Raw genomic sequence first — 14,837 nt, 5'->3', positions numbered from 1 at the left:
ACAAATTCTTCCAGGAGGATTAAAGAAGTACAAGACTTTTTCACAGGAGGCACAATTTCTTTCTGAAGTAGACTGTGGAGCCTGTAGTGGCTGTTACACATTCTCTTAGTAGTCTCCAAACGATAAGCCTCACCTTAGTCCAAACTGCAGACTTTCACCTGTTACCACATTTCAAAAGACTATTCAGGTTTCTTGGCAACTACCACGGCTCTGCCTAACGTTTTCTTTATTACCATGACTAACTAGTTGGACAAAGTTTGCATTTATCACTCAGCATGAACTCAAAAGACTGGAACATAAATCTATTTTTTCGTCCAGGCATCTGGACAAAACACAAAACCAGCCAGACAGATAGATCACAAAAACTACTCTTTATCAGTGATGCTGTCTTACAGATTTCCTAGCAGCAACACAGTGATAGACAGTGATAATTTCCAGGCATTCCTGGAAATATTTTTTCCCCTGTGAAAGCAGTGATCTGAATTCCTGTGATTGATGGGAAAATATTATCTAAATATGAAGAAAAAACTGGCTCTGTTGATGCTTCCCAGCAAAATGGCTCTGGAGCCACTCTCAGAAATACGTGCCAGGTGTTTGGACAGTGATCTTCCCCTCTCCATCTTCAATACAGCTGGTAGGATACAGATGGATGCTAGCAGGAAACAGTGTCTTGTGCTGAAGGTGTTTGTGGGCTGCTGTTTCTTAGCAAAATTGCCAACCTTTACTTAAATAGTAGCTGAGGTATTATTTCACTTTCTAGATCATATATATCTCTAGAAGGACCTATGTTCCCTTTCAAAAATGAAACAAATTGTTGAAGGAAGTGATGAATAGCTGTCTGAAATTCTCTCTGGAATGAAGTAGAGCAGCAGTTCCCAAACTGTGGTCCAGATAGGCAGTTTCTCATCAGCACTGTCTTTAAATTTTTAATTTAGTGATTTCATATCCTTACCCTATAGGCATACTGATAACCAAAGTTACTAAATCTGCTTTCCTTTAATCCTTCAATTTCTAATTAGAATGATCCCGAGTCTCTTTTTTTACTGCATACTGCAGAGTTTATTCTGATTCATTGCATCTTGAGGCAAAGCTTAATCCCTGTTAATGTTGTTTCATTAGTCTGCAGCCAAAATATGGCTGCTCAGAAGAACTTTGGTTTTGATACGTACGAGCTTTCATTTGCCAGAAGTTATCCAAAGCTGCAGCACCATCTAGTAGATTGGCAAATGAGTAAAGGCAAAGTTTATTTTTACCAAGTGACAGAATTTATGTAGCTTCTGTAAACTAACAGTGTGTTAAAGGTGTAATATCAGGTAAAACTGGCCAATTTATTTTTCCTTCGTTTGCACAAGGTCATTATTTTCAGCAACACGTAACCTGTTTTACATGTTCAAGAACCATAGTAAGAAAAATACCTGGCTCAATTAAGCAAAATGAGTCCTAAAGAATGAAAATCACGAAGGGAGAAATGCAGAACAAAATGTATCTGCTGAAATGAAAACATTTAACTTGCTGGTCAGAGAATGTATACAATTCTTTTAATCAGCTCAGTTCACTGACTATTTAATAATGTTACAGTGTTGGTTACAGAGTTTTGCTTTTTATTTTAACCTAAAGACCTACATTTTCAGCTCCTGTGTTTTTATGCTTAGCATGGACCAAAATGGTGCTTGGCAATCATGTATGTTCCTATAAAAACAAAGGCTAAGACAGACAAGCAAAATAAGAGGAAATGTGTATTACTGAATAGCAAGCTCTAGACACCTCAAAATCAACTTTATCCCTCAAATGGAAAAAGAAAGTCTTCACTTTAATTCTAATGATAGATTTTATTTTTATATACTTACTGTGGTAATTATTGGAAAGCTGACCACAGCACTGAGGTAGTGATTGGCTATGAACCAGCAGCAATTGGCTATTGCCCAAAGCACACCAGAAACAAACCCTAGAACAATAAATCCCAGTCAAAAACATGTACAGCAAGGTATAGACAGCAATTTGTGGAACACTTAAATTTACAGCACAACACAGGAGCCGAAGATTTTAGTATGTTAACTACTTTAACAAGCTGGCTTTGACAATCCAGATGAAAACTCAAGGGATAAAATCAGCTACTCCAATTGAAGTAGCCAATTAATTAAAGTTCAGCATTTTCTGGGCAATGTGTCCCCCACTCTGGCAAAGTGTCAGCTTCAGAAAATCCACCGTATGCAATGTCACATTTCAAATTAGAACAAAATTTATCATTGTTTCCTAACCTTAATTAATTAACCCAAATAAGAATGCTCTTTCAAAAGAGACAGAAAGTAAAATGAATAGACTTCCACAGTTAGCTACAACTCCAACACAAATTTTGAACTAATCATGGCAAAATGGTCAGAAGAAGTAATTGAAATTAATTGCTAATTTAACAAATAGTCATACCTGGCAGTATGGCTTGGGGATAAACACGAGGTTTATTTCTTCTGACTGCGCAGTAGATCAAAAAGTATATGGTACTTGTAAGAAAGATTCCACTAAAGTGTGCAAAAACATAATCTAAATCTGAAAGAGAAATTACAAAACTGTGTTTAGTCTAAAGAATCAGTTGTTATTAATTTTAACTAAATTTATTTCATTGATAGCATTCCTGTAGACAAAAATACTTAAGGTGTTAATGCTAATAACTCAAAGTTTAATTGTGGTTGTGAGGAACAGAGCTGCCAGTCTGACTGTGCATAGAGCTGACCAATCATACATATGATATTAAACCTGAACTGACTGCCAAATTGACCCTTTTATCACAAGCTTTTATGCATTTCTATGAGTTGTTATTTTTTGAACTCTGTTAGTCAAGCTACAATATTAATTTAATTAAAAAACTTGACAAAATCCTCACTTGAGGGTACAAAACTGGGGGTAGGGGGAGAGAGGAGGACTGGTTTTATATAATTACATCCCCTCCTGACTATCTACAGCTACATTTCATACATAGCCCTGTTTTTCTTCTTTGTGCTGTACGTTTAAAGGTAAGACAACAGCACGTACAACACAGACTCAAAAAGGCAGTATTTTGTCCTTTTTTATCTTGAAGAACCTATGACAGTTTTGATCACTATAAAACATTAACAATAATAAAACCTTTAGGGAATATATTTTGATACGTCCTAAATATATAGTATTTCCAACATGGTAAAGCAGTACATGTAGCAAGATGATCTCTATCTCCTTAAATTTGTGGATCCTCCCAGGAAAAAGCAGCTACAGCAATGACAATGGCTCTTCTGTCTAACTGCAGATATATAAGTTGCTGTATTTAAGAGAGAAATGGTATATTATACAATAAATATTTTTTTATGGCAGCACAGTGTTGTCTCAGTGCTATGTTGCTCTTCAGGAGCTGCTGATATTAACAGATTGATTTACAGTAAACCATAAGGAAAATGTTTCTGGAGAAATGTCGTCTGAACAACAGCAATGCTTACAAGCATACTGTTAAAGCTTACAAGCTCCTGTTAAAATGCATCCCTTTCAAAAACTGTAAAGTTTTAATCATTGAACTTGTCTCTTCTGCTCATCAATTACATTCAGCCACCTTCTGTTCCTTTGTACTAATTTGGCCACTGATATAGCTTGTGCCCTTGGTTATCACATGTTCAATGCATATGAACTCGGTATTTTGAGAGCACTAGCTCTGTTTCAGAATGTTTTACCATTGCATTCAATACTGTGAGTTAAGTTTGGTATTTTTTGTTCTGTTTCCCACTGTTCTTCTAATGGTGAAATTCACCTCTGGGAAAAGGAGTGCTGGTATTATCATCACTACAACTCAGTAATGTATAACATAGTGCAGAACTGACTGGTTCTTTGTCACCATATTTTTCCGGGATTATCAAGTATTTCACCCTGTGCCTTTATGAAAGCAAAGACATAATGAAGTGATGAAGTAAAATAAAAGTGACCTATTAGCATTTACCAAATTGACTTGCTCCTGCGTATATTGTTCCATTTCTTCTTCCGTGGTCCTTGATGTAAAGTACAGGTACAAAACTGGAACCATAGAGTATTCCAGCTACTACAGCCAGGCTACATCCTCTTTAAAAAGGGCAAAAAATCAGATAAAAGAGCCTAGTGTTAGTTAGGGACATAGACAATACACTTCACATAAATCCAGTACTACAGTTTAAGACTGTAAATCTTATGAAAATTGCTAGTAATGCTATAAAACATTTTAGCACATTTTTATTTTGTAGTGTAGAAATGGTTCAAAACAGTAGCTTAGTTTTCTAACTCAACTATCTGGCCAAGAAACACAGACAATTCTTGCCCCAAGAGCCCGCAGGCTGGGATAGTGACAAGAGACAGCAACTAACTAGGATTCCTTAAAAGCCAAGCTGGTAGAAATTCAATGAAAATATACTTAAAATGCTCATCATCACATACTACAGATCAGTACCTCCCACCCTCAGCTTCAGTGTTACAGTCTTTTTATTTTCCTTATAACCATTCTGAGGATCATTGCCTCCTTGCTCCCCTTCTCCCCACTCCAGAACATCATGTCCTTGGCTGTCTCTATTCCCCACGCTGGCTCCTTGTCAGCAACTGTTTCCACCTTGCCCCTTGGACCACTTCTGCTGTCTCCTTACCATATTGCCACACCTTCTCCAGCTGCACACATCTGGGACCCATATCTGGAAGTGTGTTATTAACTTGGACTCCTTGTATGTTTGAATGCTAATTAACCAGGTGATACAAACCAGCTCTGTAATTACTAAATTACTATTGCTATTTACTCTGCAAATACAGTTCTTATATAATAGTAATTAATACTCTATCAGTAAGATAAAGCATACTGAACTGTGAGAATTACATAATTAGTTTAGCAACTATTCATATACACATATGCATACCGTACCAATATTTTAGAAACTGTTATTTATTCATCCATGACTGTTTGGTAGGTACAGTACGGAACACAAATTCTGCTCTTATTCTGTGGACTTTCTTTGGCTACTTGGCCTGCACCAATAAAAGAACTGTTAATGACTTACATGGCTCTCTTTCTTGCTGGAGACAGTCTGTTCACCCATGAGTCATCAGAATTATTTTCAGAAAGATTAATAGACTGCAGAAAAATGTAAGTTTTTACTCAAGTCTTTAAAAAAAAATCTGAAATATTGTAATCAATCGAACAGTTTTGCACTAAGAAAGGAAAATTAAAAGTGGAAGGAGAAACGAAATAAATTTACAGAACTGCTCTGAACCAAAGAAAGGAGAAGTATGTTTGGAAATAAAACAAACAGTAATAATAGGATCTACCTGCCTAAAATTTAGCAGTGTTTGGCTATGGACTTTGGGTTTACTATATAATAGAGTATCCATGAACATTTCTTTTTTCTGCAAACAGGCCTGAATTTCAGAACTTGTCCTTCCTTAAATTTGATGAATGATTTAATCTATAGATTTCACTTACAGTGTGTTTTCACCTTCTGCTGTTATCCATGGCATTACTTGCCATCAAAATACTAGGACTATTTGCAACAGGGACATAACATCCCTGCCTACAACACAAAGAAGCTGGAATATCGCTTTGTCCTAATCCTTGTCTTTTGTGATTTGCTCTGGTAAACTGGAACCTCTAATGAGCCCTGAGCACAGCTATACAACTCTGAGGGACCTTGTATTCATTTGGCAATTGAGTTTTGGTAACTGACCTACATTAGCAAGAGCAGGGGCAGGGAATGGTAGTAGACAGTGTACTGTTCTCCAGCTTTTGTTGCCTACTTTGGGCTCCCAAAGGAGTGATAGCCGATCTGGCACCAGCCCCTGGTCTCTAGCCTGTGCTACATCCAATGCTGAGAATCAGAGAACCATAACAAGCGCTTTGACAGTCTTGGCTCTGTAAGGTGGCAAAAAATCTGGTGGATAAGAGTTCTAAACCCTGCTGCCTTTCATCTAAGCATTCTCTTACTTTTATAGTTCAGTTTTAGTTCCAAAAACAGTAAAGACAAAGACTGAGTCTTTTATATAACCTGTGTCATAATGAAAAAGGACTTCTAAGCCATTTAAAGCTGACAGTAAAGAAAGAAAACAGGACAAAGCCTTTTTTTGTTGCTCACATTTGACTGGATATACAAAATCCACAAATTAAATAAAAACCACATGCATTATGTAGTTTTATGTAGTTTACCACAAATTCTAATAAATCTGGTTAACATTAAGCTTTTCTTTCTTTTCAAACTGATACATATTTTAACTGCTATAAAATAACAACTGCAGAGTACTCACACTTTCTCTCAGTAATGGGCTGCTTTCTAATGAAGCTGAAGAACTCTGCACTTCAGTTTTTACAAAAAAGAATATGACAGCACTGTGAAGAGAAATATACGCCAATAAACACCAAAGGTCAGCTCATAAGGACATAACATTTAGTGTGAAGACACAAAAGCTATTTGAAGGCATATTACTTATTTCATTTTCATTATTACCCCAGCGTCTCTTCAATTTATCTTTAAAACGCATGTATCTTTTAAAAGCTGCTTTAGACAATCTTAAGACGACACTTACACAAAAGTAAGAAATTAGATTAGTCTTTGTATCACTTTATAGCTCTCTTTTCTATACAATGAGATTGAAATGTCTCTTTTTAATGATGTGTGGTTAGTCACACGCTAACAACAGTTGCTTTAAGTTAACAATGCCCTTTTGCACCAGGCCAGATATATACTCGAACACTTGCACAAAAATTCTTTATGGAACTTCAAATCTGTATAGAATTGGATTGGTGCTCAGAAAGTAAGTTAGCTTTGCGCCTTCTGTTATTTACAAGTCCTTACGGCCTTGTGCATATGTGCAAGGAGAAGGGGTACTGCTCAGTGGTGCTCCAGTGCGCTGAGTGAATAAAATGGAGAAGGGGAATATTACTACTTGTATCTCCAGCTCGATGAAATCATGTAACTATGTGTAATCAGAACTGGCAGGTTTTTTTTTTTTAACGCAAAATATTTTAATGATTGGGAATTCCTTCTCAAGGCTGTAAATAGAATGTCTCCATCAAGAGTGATTCATCTCCTGCTGAAGGAATAGAGAGAGATAGAAAAAGATGTCAACTTCCTCCAGAGGGACTAGGCACATGCACAGAGGTCCCACACAGGAGGCCGAGATGAAATACACGCTGTGAGCTCTACAGAGCAACACACACAGGTTTTGTGCAGCCTGCCAGGAAAATGTGTCTGGTCAGGATCTTTTTCCTTGCTGACCGCTTTTCCATGGTATCTCAGAAATAGGCAGGAAGAAGGTGGTGCACTGAATAAATCCATCAGGCAGGAACAGCAGCATTGCTACTATTTTGCGAGTACCTCACAAAATCATGAACTATGTGTAATGGTAATGGGTAAAAAGCTATGGATTCTCAGGAAAGAGGATGAGTAGAAGCAAAATTCATAATGGGCTCCACTGTCTCAGTGTTCTTAACACTTTTTTCTAGAGGCATTGCGTGTATAGACTGCTTACCATACTTATGGTAAGCCTACTGTCCCTGAGATTCTGAGCGATCCATCTGCTCTTAGAAAGACCTTATGGGCCACCCAGTTGGAAAGCATGGATGCTGCCGCTACATAACAAAGACCCTCTATCCTCAGTGTTCAGATCAAAATGTGCACTCCTACAAATAATAAATATGTGAGCAGGGGTCTCTCTGAAGATCACAGAGAAAATCCCTGCTTGGGAGTTCTTGAAAGTGTAGCTTAAGAGTTACAGGACAGGAAGCTGTTAAGGACAAGAGATAACGCAAAGTCCCTGGCTTTCTATGATCCTAACGGATCTAAGAAGGGGTCCTATGGTCTATTCTATGGTAGGAAGAGGGATTTGTACCACTGACCGAAGCGAGACAGGAAATCTCACAGAGATTTTCTCCCTGAGATTTTTCTGAAGAGTTTTACTGATAATAATTTTCCTCTTTCACAAACTTGGGGTAAAGTGAATCATATGAAATATCTGTCTAAGAAGAAAATAAACGCACCTCTGCTTCACCTTGAAGATGCCTACCACTATAAAAATATATTTCTACGTTCATGAACACCCATTTCACCACTCTACTGGAAATCAGGTATGCTTCTATTCTGAAAGAGCTGACCAGCTAGGTATGGACAAGTCCTGAATTATGTGGTAAATGAACTTGCAAAATGTACCTTAACACATTTGTCACTGTAGTTATTGAATATATGGCCTTTTACATTATAGAAATGAATTATAATAATAATTTTTTACCTTAACAATGAAAGTCCAGCTCCAATATAATTTAAAATTGGTCTTGATACCTCTTCTGGGTCAATTCCAAACCAACCAAACCTGGAATATTTAACTAGTTTCACTTAATTGCACTGACTACATACAAATATTTAAATTATAACTGAGTCCAGGAATTCTTTACTCATACAAATGATTGTACCAAGGCCTAGATTTGCAATACTGGATTGGTGCTTCAGTTGGCTTGCAAAAAGATAGGTTTTATTAAAAAATAATCCGTAAACTAATTGAAATAAACTTTTTGGAATCTGTGCAATTAAAATTAATTTAAATCATTTTATCAGCCCATACTGTAGAAGAAAAAATACAAACAATGTAATAGTTTCATGTTAACAAATAAAATATATATTCAATAAATTATGTTAACGAACATGACTGGACATATTTTTTTCCTACTGAGAAAATGAGGAAACACAAAAAGAATAAAATAATTAATCTGAGTACTTTCTCCTGAGAGGGAAAAAGATCTTTTATGTATGGTAAATCCTCCTTACTAGTGATAATATTCTCACTGCAGTTACTAGTGAAGAAATAGCAACATTAATAACGTATGAGTTAAGACTTAAATGCACTCACCTTGAACTTGCCCAGCCTGTTAGCAAATTAAAGGAAGCCCATATCAAAAGACCAAGAGCTAAGCCAATGGTTTTAACAATAGGGACAACTGTAACATTGCCTGAAATACAAAATTCACAAAATTAAGATCAATCTATTAAAAACTAGAATATGATCCTGCGTATTTTTCCATAGATTCTGAGACTGTTCAGAAAGCAAACTGATTTAGGTAACTACAAGCTGGTGCTTTTTAAAACTAAATACATTAGACACGGACTTTTCTTCAATACTATTTTTTAAGATATTTTTGGTGTGAATTTGCTACTTATAAAAAGCTGAAAGCACTAACTAGGGCTACCCAGCATGTGCAGCATCATTATTCACAATATTTGCTATAAGGGTAGAGGTTTATTAATGCTGAGACTAAGAAGAAGAATACCCTATATATAGAAAACCTTTTATCACTGCTTTTTATGAAGAGCTATGATTACTTTGTGTTTCAAGGAGTAAAATCTCTTGCTCCTTACCTGTAGCCCACACAAAACCCCCAACCATAGCCAGAGGCCAAAACCGGGGGCAGTTTTGGATTAGATTGACCACCAAAGAAACTATCCATATGGAAGCACAGAGAATCCATTGGAAAAACATGCCTATAGAAAAATCAAATGCGCACAATGGTTAAAAATAGATAACTACTAGAATATTGCATGTGTGAATCTCTTACCTCTTAACCTATTACTTTTTAGATGAAATAGTACAGAAAAAATTGAAATGTGGGCATTCCTTTGCTAATTTCAGGGAACCAATGTTACAATACATTTAAGGTTATATTTTAGGGCGGAATATTAGAAGTCAACCATGTTCTTATCGTGCATTTTCTGTACATAACTACAAAAGACACTTCGCTGGGCAACATTACACAATCCCTGATTCTCAAATTTTGACAGGTTTCTGATAAAAACGGTACCAAGTTACTGCAAACTTTAATTTGCACTATATGGCACGCAGGCTTTTCCACTACCTAACTAAGTCCAGGACATCCAGATGATATAAATTCTGGACACATCTCTTCTACCTTTGCAAACCCTCTCAGAGTCAACAGTAGGCAGACCAGTTAACTTTATGCTGGCTGAGCTAAGACTTGTTAGTATTGTTATTTCCAGCCTGTAATGCAGTAATTATTACAATAACACAATGCAAGATTCGTTCATCTAGGGATGTGGTAACTGATTATGTCTCATATAAATGTGAAAATGCAACAGGAACCCAGTACAGTAAAGTGAAAACATTCTAAGCAGGAAATAGAAGTGACTGTTTTCTCTTACTGAGCCAATAGATAGACGTAATAAAACTTCCATTTTTGGTTGTTTTTATGTTATCTTATGTCCACAACTGAAGGGCAATACTCCAAAGTCCAACACCTTGTACAGTGTAAATAACACTGTCAGTACATACTTCAGAATCCCCGTAAGGGTAGAAGAAAGGACATTCTACTTTCCATTGTGAAATGCTTAAGAAATGCATATGATGACTGCTAAAGTGCACAACATATAAGAAGAATATCTTAAAGTTTGCCATATCCTGAAGAATATATTATCGCTTTATACTCTATCAGTAAAGAAAACTAAAACATGCTCCATATATCAAGACTCTGATATATTCGTAACTCTACCTATAGAAACTTCTAACTAGCAAAAGAAAAAAAAAGTAAATTAAAATATAAATAAATTGTTTACCATCACCAGTATCAAATTTCTTAACAGGCACGAAGTTTGTCCCGAATAAAAGGACAGCTACTGTAGAAGACGTAAAGCCAATAGTTAGATCTGTTCCATTGCTGCTGTTAAAGGTGTTATAAGCCCTCCAGATATTCATTTCTGTTCTGAAGCCGCCTCTTTTTGTGGAGTTGTTTTACTGCAGGTCCTGACAGATTCTGTAACAAGAAACAAGTGTAACTTGAGAAACACACACAAATTCTCTTTTGTGTATCATAAACAACTTCACACAAAAGTGTGTTTGAAAACATGCAGCAACATAGAGACACCCTCAAAGGTTATGAAGATTACAGTATATGAGGCCTATGGGAAGCCCTGGAGCCTTACAGGGAGATGCCCTATCATAACATTCCTAACTCCTAAGCCAAACAGGCCACACTGGGGTATGTAAAACAGCAAGGATTAGGCAATTAGACAAAATCTTCATTGATGGAAGAAGCTGCACCAATGTGCAACCCCATTGCCTAGAAGTCAGGATCGGGCGCGGAGATTCCACAGAGGAACAATACGGGAGCACAGGGTGCTCTCACTGATACAAAGCATGAATAAAGGTTCATTTTTTTCTGTGAGGAAGAAAAGAAGCTGCCTAAAGTTTCTTCCTTAGCTCCACATAGCTACAGTTCAGCAAAATATAGATTTTTTGAAGATTTTTTTTTTCATTAGCAGACATTCATCTGGAGGTTATGCTCAACAGAAGTACCATGTATGTGCTTTTGATATGGACTATGATGCTGACAGAAAAGGCGTCTCTGATTGTTTTCTATGAGAACACAATCATTGTAAACATAATCTTAACACCACACTTAAAAGACTATGTGTAAGAGAACTGTTTGGAAATTAAACTGCAAATGTCAACAAATTACAAAAGTTGCTTATTTGACATTGTGGGGCTTCCTGTTTTCAAATGAGAGTTTTACACTGCTAAAAACGACAAAGGGAAGCGTTATGCAGTAAGTGTAACAGTGCATATTTATTGGGATATGCAAGCAGTTCTACTGTTGAAGTAATGCTGTTTATACTGACTACAATGTTATCCCAGCTCAGTTTGACATTTTCCAGTGTACATGGACTAGACACTGGAGGAAAAAAAAAGCTGAATTATGATGGGAGATATCTGGCCACATCTTGCAAGGGCTACTGTGACTATACTCTCCACAAAAAAGGAAGAGCTGGGTTGTCTCGCATCCATTCATTTTACTTTACCCTGCAGTCTCACCTTCTCTGGACTACTCAGGCTACAGAGAACCGCATCTGCTGAGGTGGTGCTTTTATCCACACCTTCAGCAGCGCCACCAGTGTTGGCTGAAATTAATTATTTGTATTAGCAGGTGAAAAGTTAAATCCCCACAGGTGGTATAACCATTTAGTTTAGTTTTTGTAATTTTTTTCTCTTTGAAAGATGTTAGGATATTTTTTCCTTGAGTACTTAGGAAAAGCACAGGTGGCGTTTAGAAGAACACCACGAAGGTATTTCATTTGTCTGATTCTCTTCCTCTCCTTGTATTCTTCGCCTTTCTTGTCTACTTATAGGATAAGCTTCTCCAGGCAGTATTCACTGTATTTAACAGTCATCTGTAAAATATGTTTTGCCTGGTTTCTGTAGGCACTAAGCCATGCAAATAATAATGCTGGGATTTCTTCAAAGGCTGACTTCACAGGCTGAGAAACACTGTGACACCACAGGAATGGGTTGAGATGGATAAAGGCTCACGTCAGCTATCTTCATTCCATCAAACTTGTTGACTCACTTAGTTAATACATTAAATTCCATTAGCAGGCACGTAAGGCACAGGAGCTGGCTTTTGCACAGGAAGAACTTAATGCTGTTAGGGACACAGAAGTAAAGCTGATCATGCTGCGTATCTGCGAATGCATGACTTGGTTCTTTAGCCTTTAGTTAAATCATTATTTGGGTAAAATATTAAGAACCTTTTAGAGTAAAAGTAGTTTTTCAGCCTTTTTGGCTTTGTTAGTGTATAGAGAAATATTATTTAAAAAATATTTTATTTTTGTATTTCCTAAGAGGAAAACTGTGTGCTGCAGGGCAAGATACTTTTCTGCCTGCTTTTTCCCTTTTAAAATCTCTATACTGTGCACAAGGAAGACTGCTGCACAATCAGAGAGCTGAAATCATGACACCAAAACTATAAAGGAACCAAAACTTCTAATTAACTGTGAAAGAACATGCTTTATTCAGACTGTTTAAAAGTCTCTATCTTCCCAAGCTTTGGGGTACTTGGATTTCAAAATCTGGTTTAATATCAGGCCCAGTTTTCAACTCTATTTTAATGCTTCAAGAGAAAACTCAGCCAGACAAGAAAACCTGATCTAATTTTGATGATAACCCTGCTTTGAGCAGGGAGTTGGACTAGATGACCTGCACAGGTCCCTTCCAAGCCAAATTATTCCATGACTGTACGATCCAAAGTCAGGAGCAAATGATGAACTGGCACACAGCACCAAACTGACTGCGCTTGTTTCGCACATACTTGGGCACTGGCCTCTGTCCCGCTGAGAGAGCTCCAGAGGGCTCATTAAAAGCCCCTTTTTTTCCCTCTGATCCTAGGAATTGCCTGACTGACTTGCCAGCAAGCAAGGCGTATAGCTACCAAGTGCCAAACCAGAGACACTTGCTAAAGTTGCTTAAATGTTAGGATGTAGAGGCAACTGGAGTCATTGCTTTTATTGGAAGTGCTACTTAGGGGGTTCCTTAGTTGCAGAAATATCATAAAATTATGCTGGTATATATTGGCTTCATTCTGCTAATTTCACTTGTTTAACCTCATTAGAAGGTCGTGTTCTGTATTTTCAGTTTCCTTGGAAATGTCCCACCATTTTATTCCTTTGGGTAAAGAGACTGACAAATTATGATGCTCACTTAATGCAGCCACAATGTCTTGCTGTGCTCTTTGCATACAAGCATGAAATCCTTGAGCATTTTCCTCTGAAGGTGAACCCAAAACGTTGCCAAGATCTGAAAGAAACTGCTCATGCTAATTGAACAGGTATTTCTGCAGGCAGCATGCCATATTGCCAGCTTATTCGCATGTTTCTCCTATGATCTATTTGCAATTAAGGGCAGGTATTTTCAGTCTTATTTGGGGAGATTCCTGCCATTTCTGAGAAGGCATACTCTCACGTGACACTGAAACCTCACCAGCTGCTAGAAAAAATGTTCTTTCTTTTCACAAAGATGCATGTTTTTGAAAGCTAATTCTTCAGGCAGTATTTTCAGTTAGCTGTAGCTAAAAATCTCCCTGACTGCTGGTTCAGTAGGCAACTTCTGCGGCGGGGGCAGCTCTTTCGTGGCTCGCCGCTTCACGGCGCTCCCCCACCCCGCCGCGCCCGCCCCCCCCAAACGTGGCCCCTTCGCGCCCGGCCGGCCAGAAGCACCAGCCGGGTTGTTAGGGGCCTCGCAACAGCGACACCCCTCCCCCGAAACACTGACTGAAGGCGGCAAACATCCCTGCACGCAGGACGACAGCCGCCTGCTTTTCCCTTACAGAAGCGCTTCCGCAGGCTCCGCGCGAGCCGCCCCAGCCCCCAGCCCCCCTCTCGCTGCGGGCTCTGCTCTCGCTATGGCGCCGGTGCCTCCGCGCAAGCCCCTGCCAGCGCTACCGCCCTCGTTACTCACAAGCCCGTCCCCGCCGCTCCGGCCTCCCGCACGGGCTGGCGCCGCCGCCCGCCTCCGCCCCCCGCGGTGCGCGCTGCTCCCCCACCCCCCGCCGCCATTACTGCCGAGGCGCCGCGCTCCCCAACCCCACCCGCCGCCGCCATTACTGCCGGGGCGCTGCACCGCCGTGGCGGCCGCGCCGTAATGGCGGCGGCGGCGGGGCTGCGGTCGCAGAGCCGTCATGGCGGTGGTGGGCGGCCGCAGCTGAGGCCAAGGCTGCCCGCTGGCTGGCCGTCGTGAAATATGTCGAAATAGGCACTCAGGACATGATAACACCCCCCCCCCCCCCCGGCTTAAACGGGATCTGATGAGCCTTTTAATTGTGTTTTATGTTTTAGTGGAGAGTCACCTGCGTATTCCACAGACCGACGTTGTGTGGGGATATTACGCTTGCAAATGTGGGTGCTTCAAAGTCAGGGGGCAGAAATGAGGTTTCCCACTGCATCCTTGGCCCCCGTGGCTGTGCAGGCTGCATGCCCTGCTTTAGGCACTTCATACTGTACTCAGTACTGTATTATACTTTTCCTAATTCAGCACACTGCTTCTAG

General features: G+C 39.0%; 1 protein-coding gene across 7 annotated transcripts in view; it reads right to left on the bottom strand.

The window, feature by feature from the left end:
• TMEM144 (transmembrane protein 144) overlaps positions 1 to 14,490 on the bottom strand; it is an 85,348-nt gene extending 70,858 nt beyond the window's left edge. For 3 of the 7 annotated variants that reach the window (XM_064510899.1, XM_064510900.1, XM_064510896.1), the window contains exons 1-10: positions 14,251 to 14,350; positions 10,578 to 10,774; positions 9,369 to 9,491; positions 8,863 to 8,962; positions 8,248 to 8,328; positions 6,268 to 6,349; positions 5,031 to 5,104; positions 3,956 to 4,074; positions 2,425 to 2,544; positions 1,848 to 1,945 (exon numbers count right to left, since the gene is read on the bottom strand). In XM_064510899.1, coding sequence (XP_064366969.1) covers positions 1,848 to 1,945; positions 2,425 to 2,544; positions 3,956 to 4,074; positions 5,031 to 5,104; positions 6,268 to 6,349; positions 8,248 to 8,328; positions 8,863 to 8,962; positions 9,369 to 9,491; positions 10,578 to 10,716 — 936 coding nt within the window. In that variant the 5' untranslated portion in view covers positions 10,717 to 10,774; positions 14,251 to 14,350. Of the gene's footprint in view, positions 1 to 1,847; positions 1,946 to 2,424; positions 2,545 to 3,955; positions 4,075 to 5,030; positions 5,105 to 6,267; positions 6,350 to 8,247; positions 8,329 to 8,862; positions 8,963 to 9,368; positions 9,492 to 10,166; positions 10,315 to 10,577; positions 10,775 to 13,494; positions 13,891 to 14,250; positions 14,351 to 14,380 lie in introns of those variants that run through there. The other 4 variants (XM_026120223.2, XM_064510898.1, XM_064510897.1 and 1 more) reach the window with 4 other exon arrangements.
• Positions 14,491 to 14,837: the final 347 nt, after the last annotated feature.

Source organism: Dromaius novaehollandiae, chromosome 4 (assembly GCF_036370855.1).
Source record: "Dromaius novaehollandiae isolate bDroNov1 chromosome 4, bDroNov1.hap1, whole genome shotgun sequence".
Classification (NCBI taxonomy): Eukaryota; Metazoa; Chordata; class Aves; order Casuariiformes; family Dromaiidae; genus Dromaius; species Dromaius novaehollandiae.
Note: the sequence above shows the minus strand (reverse complement) of the source record. Positions and strands in the feature narration are given on the sequence as shown.